This window comes from Necator americanus, chromosome II, assembly GCF_031761385.1.
Source record: "Necator americanus strain Aroian chromosome II, whole genome shotgun sequence".
Classification (NCBI taxonomy): domain Eukaryota; kingdom Metazoa; phylum Nematoda; class Chromadorea; order Rhabditida; family Ancylostomatidae; genus Necator; species Necator americanus.
This window is the reverse complement of record NC_087372.1, coordinates 30,743,682-30,761,420: the sequence shown is the minus strand read 5'-3', so window position 1 is coordinate 30,761,420 and position 17,739 is coordinate 30,743,682. Positions and strand designations below refer to the sequence as shown.

Genomic DNA, 17,739 nt, shown 5'->3' with positions numbered 1-17,739 from the left:
CCACGTGTAACAGGTTAGCAGTTCGAACTGACGGATTCAGAGGGGATTTCGTTTGTCACTCATTCTAACGCATTCTAAACCGGTTCCCAAATCACTGTCTGAAACAGCTCCCAGTGTTTTTGCATTAAACTGAGAGTTTTATGGGATAATTGCTGGCACAATAATGCGTATTTCCGACGAAAACTCATAGAAGAACGCTTTGGGATAAAGTGACAAAGAAGTGCACAGCACGAACACCTACTCTAAAGGTTCGATCGCAATTAGCGCCGCATTATACAGCGGCGGTGGCGGCGGCGAGTGGGTCGAGTGTTAGTGTTGACATTCGAACGATGCACTCCACATTTGGAGTGGTACGAGGTTGAAGTTGATTTGAGTAAGAATTGGGGCAAATTATGGGAATTCCCTAGATTCTAACTGAATTGAACCGAATTTGGATGAGCAGCGAGATGGGAAGTACGGACAAGTGTAGGTAGTGTCGCTGAGTCGCACAGTAAGCACATGACATATCTGGATACGAAAGGGAGCTGACTCCATACGTTGAGGACCAGCATTTGTATACCTTGGCTGGCGCGCTAAACCTACAATAGGACGGTTCCCGCATTAATTTCGAGCCATTACCCCGGCTGGGGGAGTTCTCCCAGGAGCGACAATGTCGCTAACAACATCTGCAATTGCAGACCAACCTAAAAATTCAATATTTGCTGTGAATAAGCTTCAGGACATCTAGAAAACATACCGTGCCCTCACCGTCCTGAGCCAAGCACTCGATGCCCCGTCAAATGGACCGCGGTCGTACAAGAGGAAAGTTCTGCAGTAAGAAAGTTAATTTTTTCTGTTAGTCTTCTTCTTCTTCTTCCTAGCGTTTGTCCCGCGTTGTTGCAGGGTCCGCTTTTCTGCTTCTTGTCTCCCATTTGGTTCTATCCATTGCATCAGCCGTACACAAACGTGCATCTATCACATCCAGCTTCACACGGTCTAACCAGCGAATCTTTGGCCTCCCACGCGGCCTCACTCCCGAAACGTCGAGCTCCAGAGCGGTTTTGGCAACAGAATCTTCCTCTCGCCGCAAGACGTGACCAAACCACCTTAGTCGCGCCTCCTTCATCTTCTCAGTTATCGGGACGACGCCGAAAATGGAACGTACAGTGTCGTTGGATACTTTCTCTTTAGCGTTCACCTATCGTCCACCTCACATCCGCATCCCCTAACGTGTAACACTTTTCCAAGGCTTTCGTTGTCGGCCAGCACTCGCATCCGTAAAGGGCAACGGACGCCATCCCCGTAGATTTCGACTTCGTAGAACAGGGACTTCCTTGTCGCACGTACCCCTGTTGCCATTTTTCATTTCATCCATGCGCATTAAACGTGCTCGACCTTCTTGATCAATGTCGCCTGTGGAAGTCACTTTGATCCAAGGTACTTGAAACAGTTCACCTTGTTTATTCGGTGCCATGACACGAATTGAACCATCCTCTTCCTTGGTCGCACTCCATGTATTCGTTTTTGATATGTTGAGGCGCAATCCTATTGCTGCGCTGATCCTTCCAAGACTGTACTTGTTTCTGGAGATCATCTCAAGACTCCGACGCGAGCATGAATCGTCGGAAAGAGTAGAGTCCACGGTCTGCTTCTGGATTTCCTTCGTTATCGTGTCCATGCACAGTATGAACAGCAGAGATGAGAGGGATGAACCCTGATGAACCCCTACTTGTACAGGGGATGGCCTGCTTGTTCCAGCAGCACATCGTACAACGCTGGCAGGCTTCGCATAAAGCAGCTTCGTCCACTGCACATATTCTTCTGGTACTCTATGCGACCTCATGGACATCCATAACAGCTCATGTGGGACACGGTCGAAAGTTTTCGAGAAGAAGATCGAGAAAAGCAAGATGCACACTGTGGTTCTTCTCTCGATGTTTCTCCAGGAGGATTCGGACAGCATGGATAGTTTCTATAGTGCTGCAGTCCTTCACAAAGCCGCACTGGTTGAGTGAAACGCTAACAATTTTCCTCAGACGAGCTTCCAGGACACGCTCAGAAAACCTTCGTCGTATGGCACAGCAGTCGTATAGGCCTGTACGAAGTGCAGTCAGCAATGTCTCCTTTTTCTTTCCAGACAAGCACGGTCACGGAAGTTTGCCAAACCTCTGGAGTCCGTCCTTCTGCAACGATCTTGTTAAATAGAGTTACGAGCCACACGGACCCTCGATCTCCTAGCAGCTTCCAGACATCAGCAGGCATGTCATCAGGACCGGTTGCCTTGTTCGACTTCATTTTTGCGAGGGCAACACTGACTTCGACGGCAGTAATTGGTAGAACAGGACCCTCGACGCTGAAACAGTTGGGATGGGAGGATGACAGAACTCTTCGTTACACAAGTAATTGTAGTACTCTCGCCACCTCTCCAGGATCTGACCAGAGCGGCGCAAAACGGCTCCATCAGCTTCCCTAACTATCTTGGTGTGCTCCATATCCAACGTTGAGCGATGACGCGCTCTGACTAAATGATACACTGCCCGCTCGCCTTCTCTGATATCAACGCTTCTCTGACGCGTCTTCCACCAGAGCTTATACTTGGACTTCTTCTCACGAATTGCCGCCTGAACCTCCTCGCTCCAAAACCACGTAACCTTTCGTACTTTGGGCTTACCTAGAGTCGTCTTTCCCAGAGTGTTCTCCGCGGCCAAACGTATAACGCTGGAAGTAGACGACCACATTTCCTCCACACTACGAGTAGGATGGGGAAGTGTAGATGGAGCCACGGACGCGAAAAATACCTCCTTTTGATCCTTCAGATTCCACCATTTGATGCGCTGTGTTTCAGTCCTTGGATGTCTCTCCTTGGACGGGGTCCGTAACGAGGTGGTGGTGGGCAGCGACTGGTCTGTGGGATGACTTTTGAATCCTGCGAAGTCGGCGATCTCGTCGGCGTAACATCCGAAGTCTTTTGTGTTTCCGACCGCCGTGGTGTACGTGATCAATGCGATTTTCTTTTCCGATACTGCGTGTTGCATGATCAGTCACTTGCAAGCATACTCCAGATTCGCAACCCGTCTTCGTTACGAGCTCCATAGCCGTATCCCATGACACTCTCGAACCCGTCTTTCCGGACCGACATGTCCGTTGAAGTCTCCTCCGATTAGAAGTACTTCTCCACCTTCCTCCTCCCAAAGCTTGCCTCTCTCTTCACTACAGCCCGCCTGTGGCGTAGCGAGACGACTGCGTCACTTCTCTGTGTTACTTTTACAGCCATCAGGCGATCCGATAGTCGATCCACTGCTGTGACGCTGTCTCTAAACGACTCGTTCAATATGATACCAACGCCATTGCGATGCCGTGGTAGATGAGCTTAATTTTTTCTGTTAGTCCGCTTAAATATCGTATTATGTATATAACTTCTATCCAATCATAGGAGTTTATATTCCGGATTCGAAGAATAAGAGATGAAGATGTCCTGCCAGAGAAACTGCACAATTTGAAACGATGACAGATTCTGTCTTTTCTGGATGTTCTAAGTAAGTAACGGACAGAGAAGATGATTCCTCGGGAAAGAGATAGAAGCACGTTATGAAATCAACATTTCTTGAAATTATTTGCGGTGTAGTTGTGGATTATGTTCTACAAGTTTCCCACATGAACTACTTATCAATAGCGGCGAATGGTTTGAGCTCTTACTGAAGATCGAGTTGATTGGGCAGACCTATGCTCAATGAGAACACATCTCTCCAGAGACCATTCTGGCTTGTTTTGTGCTGTTATGTATATTTAGGGCACAACATTTGAGTCGCAAATGTTGGAAGAAAGCCAAGGTTCTCAATTTTCAGAATGTAACAACCAAATTTGTCCTCCTCACTCCTTACAATTGTCCTTACAAATATACAGTGATCACAGTTGGTTGATTATGATTACGATCAAGGTTCATTTTTCGATTGTGGTTTAAAGGAAAACGTAGAGTTCGTGTTGTAGATTACGAAAACGAGGGTTTGTCCCCTCATCATCTCCCGAGGATCGGAGCTTGTATAAGGTTGCGCGTTCTGACGTACCTCCTAGGAACTGAAGGGTCCCCTTTCGTTTTAAGGACGACTAAGGGAAATTGACCGGGACCACGCCTTTTTCCGTAGTCTGCAACCTGAGCTCTCCGTTTTCGCTTTGGTTCCCGGATCACGTCAATTTCTTGATACGCAATACCGCACCTACGGCTTTTCAACGATGTTTGCTATTGCGACACTCAAGCGATGTCACTGTGCTGTGACGAGAATGGTCAGTGAATATTTTTGTTTTATGGTTGTACCTGTGAGCCGAGAGTAGGACGAGGAACTCGAAGACGTACAACATATGATAATATCATATGATGAAGAAGACTATCCCAAAGGTTGAGAAAAAAAACGTTGGCAGACATTAAAAAAGGACCGTTTTTGATCTATAAAACAATTTAAATGATTTGATAATTTAAAAATTGATAATTTTGATTTATGAAGTGATTAAAGGAAGCATTCGAGGAAATTTTCAATGCTGGATTTTCTTATGTGGTAGATATGATTCGGGACGTAGGTTGCAAGAATCAAGCCGGAAGCACAAAACAACTATAAATTCAGAAAGTAGATGGATCTAGACCGATCAATGGACTCCATCTATTACCGAAGAGAATTTAGCACAGAAAATTTTCTCTAATGGTGTTTTCAACCGCTTTAACCGCTGATGATCGCAGTGGATTTAAAAGATTTATGGAAGTCCTGGTCGTTAATCTATCCGCTTAGGATTCGTCAACGCGCTCGAGCTCAAATCGGAATCGTGAGGTTTATGGATGCGTAGGCGCCTGTATAATAACTTTCGGGAGGAGTCTTTGTATCAGATCAGTGTTCTTATTCATTCACTCAAATAAGCCTAGTACGAATTTATCAAATCCGCGATGAGAGGAAGCTTGGTTGGCTTAGGGTGGTTTAGAACTATCGATCGTGCAGTTGTGGTGGAACCTCGCACCGTTGCGGTACACTCGCACTTGCCGAAAAAGAAGAGAAATCATTGAATCATCGGAAAGCGCGGAATGTTGGGCAGTTTAACTACTTGCTCGCAAGCGATGGCGTATCCGTGAATCCCAGCGTGGAGGTGTACATGAGGGAAGAGATAAAGGTGTGATAAAAGGTTAGATCGCCACGTTGTCATGCTCAAAACATTTCTCTGATATCTATGAAAACATTTCTTATAGTTATAGGTGGTGGTGGGCAGTTCGGTTCATTTTTGGAGTATCTTCGTTTGGTATGGGCGACTTCAAACTCCAGCTCGAACCTTCAGACAAAATCATCTTCAGCGGAAAAAAACTCGGCGAAGAAGCAACGCCGGCTAGTATCAAGATCACCAATACGCTGAAAGAGCGAGTAGCGTATAAGGTGAGTTACGACGTCCTCATCGAACTACCATCGTAATGTATCCTGTGCTCAGGCGTTAACCGCTTAAAATGGCTATACGAAGAATGTTTCAAGGTTTCCAGGTGAAATGCACATCAAACGAAATGTTTCGCATTCGGCCACCAGTGGGCGCACTGAAACCGGACGATTCCGTGACTGTATCTGTAAGTTTCAGCCTGTGAGGTGCCTTCATACAGCTCAATGCTTTCCTTGCATCTTTATTATTAACACGGAGGCAGAGCACGGCTTTATCGACGCTGTCAAAAATTCACCAAAGAATTTGTTTTCAATGCAAATTTGACCATTTTCCGACTAGGTTGGGGAAAGAATGATTGCGAATTCGGGCTAATCACAGGAATGGTTTGAGTCGTGATACGTTAGTGATAATAGCTTACCAATTTGCATGTCATTTATTAATGCTGTGCGCTGAATTACAAGCACTCTTCTTTTGTGCTGCACTGCCGATGGCGATGGCGACAAAGATAGCAGATGGCTTTATTTTTGATGGGTATCGATCGAAGGTGTGACATCGCCGAGAGCCGTGTTAAAGGCATCACCCCACGAATCTGAGGTGGTGCAGATTTCAGGTGGAGTATTCGTATACGGGATGGGAGACTACGGAGAGGGAGGTGATTCAGTCCATTTCTTGCTAATTGCCGTAAAAAACGGCCCGGAAAATGCGGCGCCGCACAAGACTGGCGCGCTCCAATCGAACCTCTTGTACAAAATGGTGCGCCAGAACGAATGAAGCCGTATCTTCCGGGCCGTTTTTTACGGCAATTAGGAAGAAATGGACGGAATCACCCCACTTTCCGTAGTCTCCCATCCTGTATACGAATACTCCACCTGAAATCTGCACCACCTCAAATTCGTGGGGTGATGCCTTTAATTTTTGGATCTCCAATCAATACCCCTCAAGAATGGAGTCCAGAATAAATCCTCAGATTCCCTCTGTCGTAGTGGTCAACCACGGTGATGTATACGAAGAAACACAGGATGAGGACAGCAACATCTATGCGTTTCGACTGACAGAGCTGAATAGGGTTCGTACACGCGCTAGAAGAACCGAAATTTGACGATATCGAGCGAAGCGCGAGGCTCCTAAAAGGCTTTACAGAGCGTAGTTTGTGCACATAATCCAGCATTGGTGATTATCGATCTTCTTCAATCGTGTCGAAATTTGCTGATACCCTGAGTCTAAGATCTCTATTTTCGACATAAGCCAGGCTCATTTAACTGGTGTGCGTTTAAGTGTAGTTATTGGAATCATGCAATGAATTAAGTTAGTTGCTTTTCTACACATGCATACCCTTTACAATTTCGTTTTCTCCAGCGTGGTGCACTCGCCGCATCCGCGAACGAGCGGTCGTAAATCAATGAGGTCTCCTGAGCAGCCTGATCAAGTGAAACCAATGAATCAGCTGCTGACCAGAACCTGTATATAGATGCTACATACGCTCTAACGTGCCTCGTATTAACCAAAGCGATTTCTACACCGTTTTTCAGGAGGATAGTGAGCGGATAGTATATGTAATCAACACCCCGAACTGTATGTTTTCTATTAGATCCTCACACTACGTCAATTAGACCCCTCTAATCACACATGGATGATCATCCGTGAATGTGTTCACCCTGAGTGTCTATCTCAGGGTTTCATCCTTCTCAAACGGTTACAATCCCCTGATTCCAGAAGCTGACGGACGAGACTCAAAGAACAACTCAACCGCGGATTTGAGGCCAGTGAAAGAGTTGAACAGTGTGGCTTCAGGGAATGTTTAAGAGCTCGCAATAAGTGTTAGTCTGATGATTAATGATGATTGATTATTGATGTTAGTGATGTCTGAGGAGTGGGTGGGTGGAGGACCGTTTCCCCAACCGAACGTTCGCTCTGAATCCTGAAGGATATCCCAGAGCAAAAAATGTTCAATTCTTTCACTGACCACAAATCCGTTGTCGGGTTGCTCCTTGGATCTCATACTCCAGCGTCTGGATAGAGAAAAGTGTAACTCTCCCAGTGTATGGGGCTTTGCGATAGACTCTCATGGTAAATAAACCGAATGTTGATCATCAATGTGTGATTCATAAACTATGAAATTGTAAAGTAGATTGGTGTGTAAAAAAAATAAGTGCCTAACCTAACACTTTTCCAACACGGTGACTGGGGAACGTCGCAGGAAATATCACAGTATGGGGAAACAGAAACATTAACAATACTTCCCACAAATTCTCTATCAATAAAATTTTATTTTATTTTCTTTACCGCTTATATTTCTTGCTTATTTTAATAAACTGAGCAAAACACGGTGGAGGAAAGTATAAGTTGGATCCTGATGGCGCGAAAAAGATAGTGCAGAACCATATGTTTAGATAAAAACAAATCAGATCAATGTATAGTTCAAACGCTGTGACGCAGTAAGGAAGTTAGATAACTATAACAGTGAACGGAGCAAAAGGTCTCTACGAAATCTGCCGAAATAAGTCCACGAAAATATGGATAAGGGTGATGCAGACATACTAATGAACAAATAAATTAGTAAATAGGTAATCAGATATTACTAATTATTGCCGAGTCGCAATACATGATTTTATTTTATAGCCTATTTGCTTCCGAGAGAGAGCTTGGTGCCAAAATACATGGGTTCCTGAGGTACTTCTGACTGAAAGGGGATATAAATCGAAATACGATTACGTTCCTGATCTCGGTGCCCAGGTCCCGTTTTTGAGCGCTCCGTTGTGTTCTAGCAGTTCTAGCTCAGGGTCTGGTCGCTGAAGGCGGAGATAATCTCGCAGATCATCGCCTTAGGTGTGAAATCCCGGAGAGGAGGACGACACAGAAGGGTTGGAAGATGGAGGTGCTCGTGAGAGCCCAATGGCGCTGTCAAATATGTCCTGAACCATTTTAGATGAGCAGTTAACCGATAAAAGCACCAAACTTTGATTTTTTTTTTGAAAATGCTAACACATTGCTCTCAGCATCCACCTTTATGAATTCATCTGTTGGAGTGAATTTTACCATATTCTCCTTTGAATCCTTTTGCTTCAGCTAACTTTCAATGCTGGTAAAACTGTTCCGGACAGTGGAAAACACTACTTTGCAGTTTACTACATCAAAGCCACAGATGAGAAGAAGGTAACCTACTCATTCACTATCCCCTTAAATTTTTTAGTTATTTATCTTATATTTATATTATAATTTTGTAACAAGTAAGCAAAGGAAAGTATTGAAGGCTCCGCGAGCAACTTGGGCAGACCACAAAGGTGATCCAGAGGGAACAAAACGTCTCTACATCGACTTCAAGAAGGTGTGTTTTGACAGATACACCATGGATGCTGCCCAGATCGTATACCGCATAATTTCAGGAGGGTGAAGAGGAGAAGAAAGAGGAGGAGAAGAAGGAAGAGAAGAAAGAGGAGAAGAAAGAGGAGGAAAAGAAGGAAGAGAAAAAAGAGGAGGAAAAGAAGGAGGAAAAGAAAGAGGAAGAGAAGAAAGATGAGAAGAAAGAGGAGGAGAAGAAGGACGAGAAGAAGGAGGAAGAAAAGAAAGAAGAAAAGAAAGAGGTGAGCTTCTCCGGCACATTTATAACGACCGATGTGCATTGAAGCCTGTGTACATACAGATGTTTTTCAATAGCGAATAGATTATTTAACTAGAACAAGAAGGGTCAGACCTGATCTATAGAAAGGTTCTAAATATGGTTAATAAAATATTGAGGAACAGTTACTCTGAACGATTATGCAGCTATGGGTAATCGCAAACTTCAACTTCTTGTTAAAGTCCCAAGATAACACCCATCTACTGCAAAATGCACAGATCATCAGAGTAAATCCCGAAAAATTAGCCAGAACATTTCTTTCGGAGTTGCTAACCTTGGGTGACTACAACCTCGTGACGCTTGTTTTGGAAAATGGTGCCAAAGTTCCGCTAATGTCGTGAAAAAGCTGAAAAAGCTCCGTTGCGGAAGATAGAAATTTAAAAAAATTCAGAAAAACTTAATATTTTCAAAGCTGGTTCGAAATAATTTGATCTCACTTTTCTAAACCTCGAACAACTGCTAACTTTTTATAACAGTTTAAAAAATTTAATGTTACCCGCTGGACAAGCTTATTATGGAATTTCGAGCACATATGACGAGAATTCCAAGCGGTACATAAAATATAATAAATCCCGTTCTTAATTTCATTAAGAATGATCATATTTACTATTAACTTACTACTGGTATTTATTTCAGGAAGAGAAGAAGTGAAGACATTACCCACCTGAAGTCCTAGATTTGATGGCCGTCATTAAAAATTATATAAATGATGTGCATGAGTAAATTGTTTACGTAGGTGGGAATGAAGGAATTACGGCCGACTAATGTCTCAATAGTAGTAGATTCCAAAGGATTTGAAAGATTCCAATTGTATCTTTCGAAATATCGCTAATCCACGTGCTATAGATTGCGTTGCGCATGAAAATTTGACAGGTCCTGGAACGACTGTTGTCGGCAAGTGTATCACTGGTTTCTTTAAAGGCATCACTCCACGAATCTGAGGAAGATACGGCTTTAGGCGTTCTGGCGCACTATTTTCTACAAGCAGTTCGACTGGAGCGCGCTAGCTTCCAGTCGAACTCCTTGTAGAAAATAGTGCGTTAGTTATAGTTCGTAATGAATGAATGTGCGGCGCCGCATATTCCGAGCCGTTTTTTTACGGCAATTAGGAAGAAATGGACGGAATCACCCCCCTCTCCGTAGTCTCCCATCCCGTATACGAATACTCCACCTGAAATCTGCACTACCTCAGATTCGTGGTTTGCTGCCTTTAATCCACGGAATCTGAAATTAACAGTGGTCTCAATTTCCTTTGTCAATATCTATATTTCATAAGAATATTAGAGTCAAAAAAATGACGAGGTCACAAAACCTGATCCAAAATATCCTTATCATGATCTTGCAAAAATTCTGGAGAGATAGAGGCATTTGAAATTCTAGTCAATTGACTGTTTTCTGCATGAAAATACGTTACTCGAGTAATCGTTGTGAACAATGGAAAGATTTTCAAAAAAGATTATTTACTATATTAATTATTCCGGGAAAAGATTTCTCAAAAAAATTGGTTTCTCAGCGGAAACTTAGTTGTGGTCATCGACATGTATGTCCAACGAGCATCATATTCGGAACTCTATGACATGTATTTGCGGTGTGCAATATTTTCCAAAAGCACATCTTATGATTAGCGTTTTCGTACATTGTGATACATCACTTAAAATAAAACGAATCTGAGGAGGTACGGATTTCAGGTGGAGTATTCGTATACGGGATCGTAGATTATGGAGGAAGGGTGATTCCGTCTATTTCTTCCTAATTGACGTAAAAAACGGTCCGGAAGATACGGTTTCGTGCGCTCCGGCGCGCTATTTCCTACAACGAGTTCGATTGGAGCGCGCCAGCCTTGTGCACGCGCCGCAACTTCCGGGCCGTTTTCTGCGGCAGTTAGGAAGAAATGGACAGAATCACGCCCTCTCCATAATCTACTATCCCGTATGCGGATACTCCACCTGAAATCCGTACCACCCCAGATTCGTGGTATGTTGCCTTTAATCAGCGGGCTGGTATTAATCCCTTAACATCGGGCGGTCGCATCTTCATCGAGGAATGTCGTCCCTGAGAACAACTTCACCCAACCTGCTAGAGCACAGCAAGAGCTCACGCCGAATCCATCCTTTCTTCCATGTTCAATAGCTTGCTTCTCTTGGCACCTCGCTTGTATTGCCTATCCAGAACAATTGATCGTAGTAACTCAGGCGGACAATGTCCACCACTTCAACGTGACGAAACGGAAACTTGTTACCAAGGACTCCACGTTCATCTTAAGTATTTATTACTTTTGATTAGAATTTGGCAGTGTGTTGGAGGACAGTACCTTTTCCGATGCCTGAGTAACCTCCACCATATAATCTTTCAAGTTATACAGCTCGTACTTGCCAAGAGCGTATGCTCAAACGTTTCCCGTTCTACTAAATACAACGTTTTCAAACGTTGTGTTCGAAGCGGGACCAGCGCAGACAGGTAGCAGTCAGATTCGTATCTGCGTTCACATACGTTATGATATGCTATATATGCAAATAATATAATTTAGAAAATTAAAAGAAAATAAAAATAAATTAATTAAAATAATAAATAAATTCAAAATAATGCAAATAAAATAAAGTAATTTAGTAGAAGTACGATGTATATTTCTTTATAAATTAAGGAATTGTCACCGGTATTTTACGGTCACAATGGCCTCTTTTTGCATGAGACGACCTTTTCTTTGCCGATACATTTTTTCTTTCATTCACATCTTGTTTTAGCTTCTAACCTAACTAACTTCCAATTTTCCCTCTACTACAAATTGATTAATAATAACTAAAGACACATTAATAATAATTTAAGATTAAAAATTAACTTTTATTGACAATACAATACCCATGGCGAGTCCGGTAGTAAGAACAAACTACGAACTCACTTTTCTTTGTTTCGATGGTCTTACAGGCACCAGATATCTCTTGAGCAAACTTCATGCGTTATCGAAACGTCGGAAGGTCCTGAAGTGTTATCATTTTGTAACGGCAATCACGAAACAACTGTTAGACCCCCTATAAAACTTGCCGTACAAAAGTGACACGATAGTTCTACGGCTACTGCTCTGACTAATTTTACTCACTCTTAAGTATCTCACTGCCAATATTAGATGTATTGAGCATTGCAAAATGTTTTGGATTGGGAACAGCTCTCACGAGAGGCCCCTTCAACGTCTTTTCAGTTACAGTTTTCCTTGTCAAGAAAATATTAAGAGCATTTACTACATAATGGTGTTTGTGAAAAAATAAACAAGTAAATAAATAAGTAACACTCCTGAAATTCACAATATGGATTAAATTTCGATTCTTTGAGTTAACTACGGAGCACTTGGCCTAAGACAATTAACAACGTTAAAAATATTAGAGAAGGAAATTTCCACTTTTTATGTCCCCTCCTCATTGGAAGATGACACGACAATAGCGAAAATTTTTAACGATAATGAACCACCATAGCGCTCGGTACCACCGAAGCATCGGCTTTTGCTTGTTGGTGTTAATTTTGCAGCGAATTACTCTGAATGCAATGTTCCAAAATTTTCAAGTTTAATTAATTCAACTAGTTACTTTGCTTAATTCTAGTGTTTGTTTCATTTCTCGTCATCAATTTATCCTTTACTCGCTCTTTTTCGTGAATGATTCAATATCCGTCAGTAATCTGGCTATCATGCCACCGCCATCTTTGCTACCATCGTTGAAGAATCCCAAAAGGAGATCAGAGAAGCCTGAAATGAGTCCTGCATCGTGTCTACGGATCACTTATCTGAACTAGTCGATAGTAATATGTAATATAATATAATAAGAAAAAAAGTTGTCAATGAAAGTAACGTACATGGAGATCAACTCCTGCTGTGCCCTTTTCACACTTTCTTAATGCAAAACATTTTTACTTACCCATTCTAATAACTTTAATAATTTTAGTTTAAATTTTAACAATAAAACGTAACGTAATAAAGCGTACTTATCTGAACAACAAACAACAATATTTTAATTTAATGTTCATGCATTTCAATCGCTTTTATTTATTTTTCTTAACCTTTTCTGATTGTATGAAAATATAAAGATTTGACTTCGATAGCTACTGCAAGAATGAAAATGTCCAGACTTGTGGGCGTAGATATAAACTCTGCAAAACACCATACTTAATTTTTCTGGAAACAAATCAGCACGAATAGTTTTCGTATCAGTTAATTTTACCGAATGTGTATTAATCTACTCCTTAATTAGGAAATCATGATTTTCACAGCCCTAGGTTAGTAATAGACTCCATATAATAAACTGTATTGTGTTTGTGGTGGATTACCTAGCAAGTAGTTCAAAAAATTGTACCATTTCCTTTCTAAGGATGATTTTTCAAATAAACATCGGCGTCAGCTGCCGCATCTTCTATAATCCTGCTCATTTTGGTAATTTTCTGGTTGAACTGTTGAGTCGAACGCTTGTTTCTTCTTTCTTATTTTTTCTTTTCTCTCTTATTTTTTCTTTTCTTTCTTATTTTTTTCTGTGTTGGAATTCCTGGAAGGGTCTTGGAGACTTCAAGAGCGCTTGTGAACTCTTATATCTTCCCGTCTTGTCCTATCTTACTGCTAGTTAGTTTGTCTAATTAATTTTTGTTTTATTTGTATCATATTTTTTCATCCGGGTAATTTGGTTCGCTACTTATAGCCATTCAGTCATTTTTAGTCTTTAGTCATTCTTTCTGTCGAAGGTGGCTCATTCATGCTGGAATTTTATGCTTTTTTCATATCCTCTCTTTTCTCCTTTCTCCTCTCTGTGCACCTCCGGACATTGGATAATGTGGAGACATTATTGGAAAGTTTGACCTGAATCTAGACTGGCAGTTGAATTCAGATTTTTCTCAACGTGTTCTGATTCTAAGAAAGAAGTATTGGAAATAACACTTTGATAAACACGTAATGCCTCATTGAGAGAATTTCCAATGAATTCTAACTTGGATAAATGGGTAGAGAGTGTTGCTGATAATTCCATTGTTAAGGAGGCAATCGCAAATCTTTTCACTGTAGGCTCAGTCACCTTCGAAAGGTCCGGAATTACCAGATAAGAGTTGTAAAGGCAACTGTTGCTCTTTGTTATCAGTTAGGCAGCTTTCCATTCACGTTATTTTATTGTTGGTCTCTTGTCTTCCTGAGATCATAAGATCACTCAAAAAAATATTTGTGTGTTTGTGGTCACTCAAAAAAAAATTGTGTGTTTTTAACGAAGATTGAAACCAAATGATATCTACAGTTCCACAAATCTCCAATCATCGTTTTTTGTCGTGGCGAATAACGGCTCAAGTGCAATCCTATTCACATTTTTGCCCTAAATTTGTCACCTTTAGCAGATATCCGTCCTGTGTTTGTGTTTTTTTGTTTACTGTTTATATGAAGCTAAAACCTCCGATTACTCTGTATGAAACGACTCTTTATAAGAAATGATGGGAACCACGCATACTTTCTAATAGTGCCCTTGCGAGGTGTTTAGATGGAACCCTTTATTTCCCTGACGTTTCGGCTTTCTCGTCTTCAGAGATCAGAAACGTCAGGCAAATAAAGGCAAATAAAGGCAAATAAAGGGTCCCATTTAAAAACCTTGTAGGGACACTATTAGAATTAGAACTATAAGAAAATATAGACGGAAGTATGCCGAGGTTCCAAGAAAAAAGATCGTTTGAATTGCTACATAGGAGTCACCCTTTGCCACTCGTAAATTTAAAGGCGGCATACCACGAATCAGAAGTGGTACGGATTTCAGGTGGAGTATTCGTATACGAGATCGTAGATTAAGGAGAGGGGGTGATTCCGTCCATTCCTTCCTAATTGCCGTAAAAAACGGCCCGGAAGATACGGCTCGGGTGTTCCGGCGCGCTATTTTCTACAACGAGTTCGATTTGAGCGCGCTAGCCGTGTACAAACATCGTATCTTCCGGCCCGTTTTCTACGGCAATTAGGAAGAAATGGACGGGATCACCCTTCTCTCCATAATCTACGATCCCGTATACGAATACCCCACTTGAAATCCGTACCACCTCAGATTCGTCGGGTGATGCCTTTAAAGTGATTATGTGATGCGTGATGATTGCTCATTTAAGTACTATTTATCACTGAACTTCTGTGAATTGGGACCTTTTCCCAATCCAGGGGCTCAAGTTGGCGGCGACTGTGCGAAGCAAAGGTGAACAGTGACATATCTCGATGAATTTTCTCAGAATGCACAGGAAAAACTCGTGGAGCTGCAGCGTGTAGACTTTGACGTCGTCAGTTTGGTCGTTGAGTTCCCACAACTACATTCCTCGCGAGTTGCGTAGGTGGTGGTCCCCTCGCCCAACTCCTTGTCGATGTTGCAGTCGCCCGTTAAGCTATATAGCATTGCTTCCTCTCGAAGAAGAAGATCACCGGGAACGGATGTCGATCCATTTGCATAGCAACGGTATCACAACAGAGATGATTACACCTTTTGTTAGAAAGCTTCCAGAACAACCTATCTTTTACCTGAGCTCCCAGGAAAAAAAGCCTGTCCTAGTTTTCAATAGTTTTTCTCAAGTTTTTTTTTTCTGGTTCCAAGTTGATTTACTGTATTGACTATCTTCAGATATTCATTAGGTCTCCTACAACTTACTGAGGACCGCCAAAGGAAATTTATTACCTACTCTAGTTTTTGCAAACTTATGCCTTAAAGGGAAACTAAAACCCGGACAAAAATTTGCGTCTCTATGCAATTTTCGTCGCAATGCTCGCTTTGTTGCTCGCTATGGGAATGGCTTGCATCCGAGTGATAGGACCCTCACTGAATGAGCCCTCGAACCTTCGGAAGCAACCAATTGATCAGACCGTCTTGAATGATGCATAAGAAACTGACTTTGATAATTTTGAAAAGGTGATCTTCATTTTTTATGAGGTTCCACCATTCAAGCACTAAAAATTCATTGCCAGTGGGATTGAATGATTGAGTTGAACGCGAATGTTAGTCCCTTGATCTGAAACTGTGAGTGCAGAAACAGAAGCAGTAACGAGTGCACGGCACGGCCACAGCTGGAAATATTAAGGAATTCAATATGAATGATATTTTAATGTGGATGAATCTACATACTTTTTCATTTCTTATCATATACTATTCCCATGAGAGTACAGCGGTTCTCACTTGTCACGTCATCATTTTATCAAAGAAAAAAACATATGCAAAGCCATTTTGTTTGCATTTCACTGCTTTTTTTTAAAAGAGAAATATGAAGATAAAGAGGAGTTGACCAAAGAAAAGCGCAAATCTGACTGAATATTTCGCCTTGAATGGAAATTTATTGTGAACAGAAGATTTCTATATGGCTACTCTTAGAAATTTCTATAACTCGAAAAATTTCATGCTCTTACGGAATTTTTTCACGCTTATAGATAAGGCTCTACGAGTTGTGTTTACAGATTTTCAAAACCCCAACTAGTCTTTAAATTGGGAAAGAACATCGCAAAACAATTGCATTGACTCCAAGTAAAGGTCTGAGCAGTACATAGCTTAGCCATATCAAATTTCAGATTAGTTAATGTTAATTTTTAAACTTTTAATAATAATAGTAATGAAAAAACATCCTTACTTAAGTTGTAGAGCTTGGTTAGCTTCTTAAAAAAAGTTTATCTTTTTCCGACTGTCAAGTATCTTACGACGCTTATTTTATTGCATGCAATGATTTTTGATTCTTTAAGATTCAGCATTTCATTTCTCTGCTGATTTTTTTCTCATTTTCATCTTCCTTTGATTAAATCTAGCACATACGGCCGAGAGTGATGTAAAAAAATGCAATTCCGTTGAAAGGAATGCAAATGTTGCGTAAGAAAAATATGCAACTTTCGCTTTTCCTGAAAGAAATTGCATTTTTTTACATTACTTTATATTACATATATTAAGTTTACTGGAGAGAAAATGGAAAATGGGAACAAAATCTCAAATAGAAAAAAAAACTGCCAATATTTTCTTCGCCACTATACCTCCGAAATAGTGAATTCGCAAACATTGTGCACATTACAGCACGAATGGACGTTTTGTGCCTTTTGTGTGGTTTCGTTATGAGATATTCTCATGGTACATCAAAGATCCGAATGAATTCGCTTCTCCGAACCCATCATTCGATTATAAATTCTCCGCGCTGTTAAGATATGAAACTCGTGAATTTTCGCATGCGCAAAAACGTTTTAGCACTATTTATCAGACAGCATTAGTATAAAGTGTTTATCAGTAAAATTGGCTGGGTCATGACTTTCTCATTTTTATGTTGTAAATACCATTGCATTGTGTATTACTCTGCTGTTAGTGTAATTCAAACTTTTATCTCTTATGACTTTCGAATAATCATTTTAAAAATTTCTATCTGACATATTCTCCACTTATTTCTCGTTACCGGCCATTTTTTGGATAGTTTTGAGTCAATTAAACCTAATGTTCCATTCCGTATGGACTGGTTTTGAAGCGTTTTGCTCCTTAACTTTCTAGTTGTGATTACGGTACGTTCAAACATCCAGCTGCGTGAGTATAAGATCTGATTTGTTGTTTTTGTTATTTGTTTGCAATTTTGCTCTCCACTGCTATATTTTGGCAAGACAGACGGTGACGGGTCTTTCGTGACTACACGGTCGATAGTTCGGAACCGTCCGCGTGCCAACCAAGGCTTTCGCATCCTTCCATGCTCGAGAAAATGGCATCAGTCTTGTCTGGGAGGACAAAACCCCTGACTTGATGAATGAGTTC

The 17,739-nt window shown here is 41.4% G+C and overlaps 4 protein-coding genes across 4 annotated transcripts; 1 reads left to right on the top strand and 3 right to left on the bottom strand.

The window, feature by feature from the left end:
- Nucleotides 1-856: 856 nt before the first annotated feature.
- Nucleotides 857-1,105, bottom strand: RB195_019993 (uncharacterized protein; the record flags this gene model as incomplete). The annotated part of the gene is made up of 1 exon (XM_064188097.1): nt 857-1,105. One exon carries the CDS (start codon nt 1,103-1,105, stop codon nt 857-859), a length of 249 nt encoding a protein of 82 aa, XP_064043978.1.
- A 99-nt stretch (nt 1,106-1,204) lies between these two features.
- RB195_019992 (uncharacterized protein) lies at nt 1,205-1,828 on the bottom strand (the record flags this gene model as incomplete). Its single annotated transcript, XM_064188096.1, has 1 exon — nt 1,205-1,828. One exon carries the CDS (start codon nt 1,826-1,828, stop codon nt 1,205-1,207), a length of 624 nt encoding a protein of 207 aa, XP_064043977.1.
- Nucleotides 1,829-2,011: 183 nt separating this feature from the next.
- On the bottom strand, nt 2,012-3,014 carry RB195_019991 (uncharacterized protein; the record flags this gene model as incomplete). The annotated part of the gene is made up of 3 exons (XM_064188095.1): nt 2,012-2,074; nt 2,146-2,332; nt 2,401-3,014. The coding sequence occupies 3 exons, from the start codon at nt 3,012-3,014 to the stop codon at nt 2,012-2,014; spliced, it is 864 nt and encodes a 287-aa protein (XP_064043976.1).
- A 2,244-nt stretch (nt 3,015-5,258) lies between these two features.
- Nucleotides 5,259-9,649, top strand: RB195_019990 (uncharacterized protein; the record flags this gene model as incomplete). Its single annotated transcript, XM_064188094.1, has 6 exons — nt 5,259-5,387; nt 5,489-5,569; nt 8,449-8,535; nt 8,633-8,707; nt 8,766-8,963; nt 9,635-9,649. The coding sequence occupies 6 exons, from the start codon at nt 5,259-5,261 to the stop codon at nt 9,647-9,649; spliced, it is 585 nt and encodes a 194-aa protein (XP_064043975.1).
- Between the last annotated feature and the right edge of the window lie 8,090 nt (nt 9,650-17,739).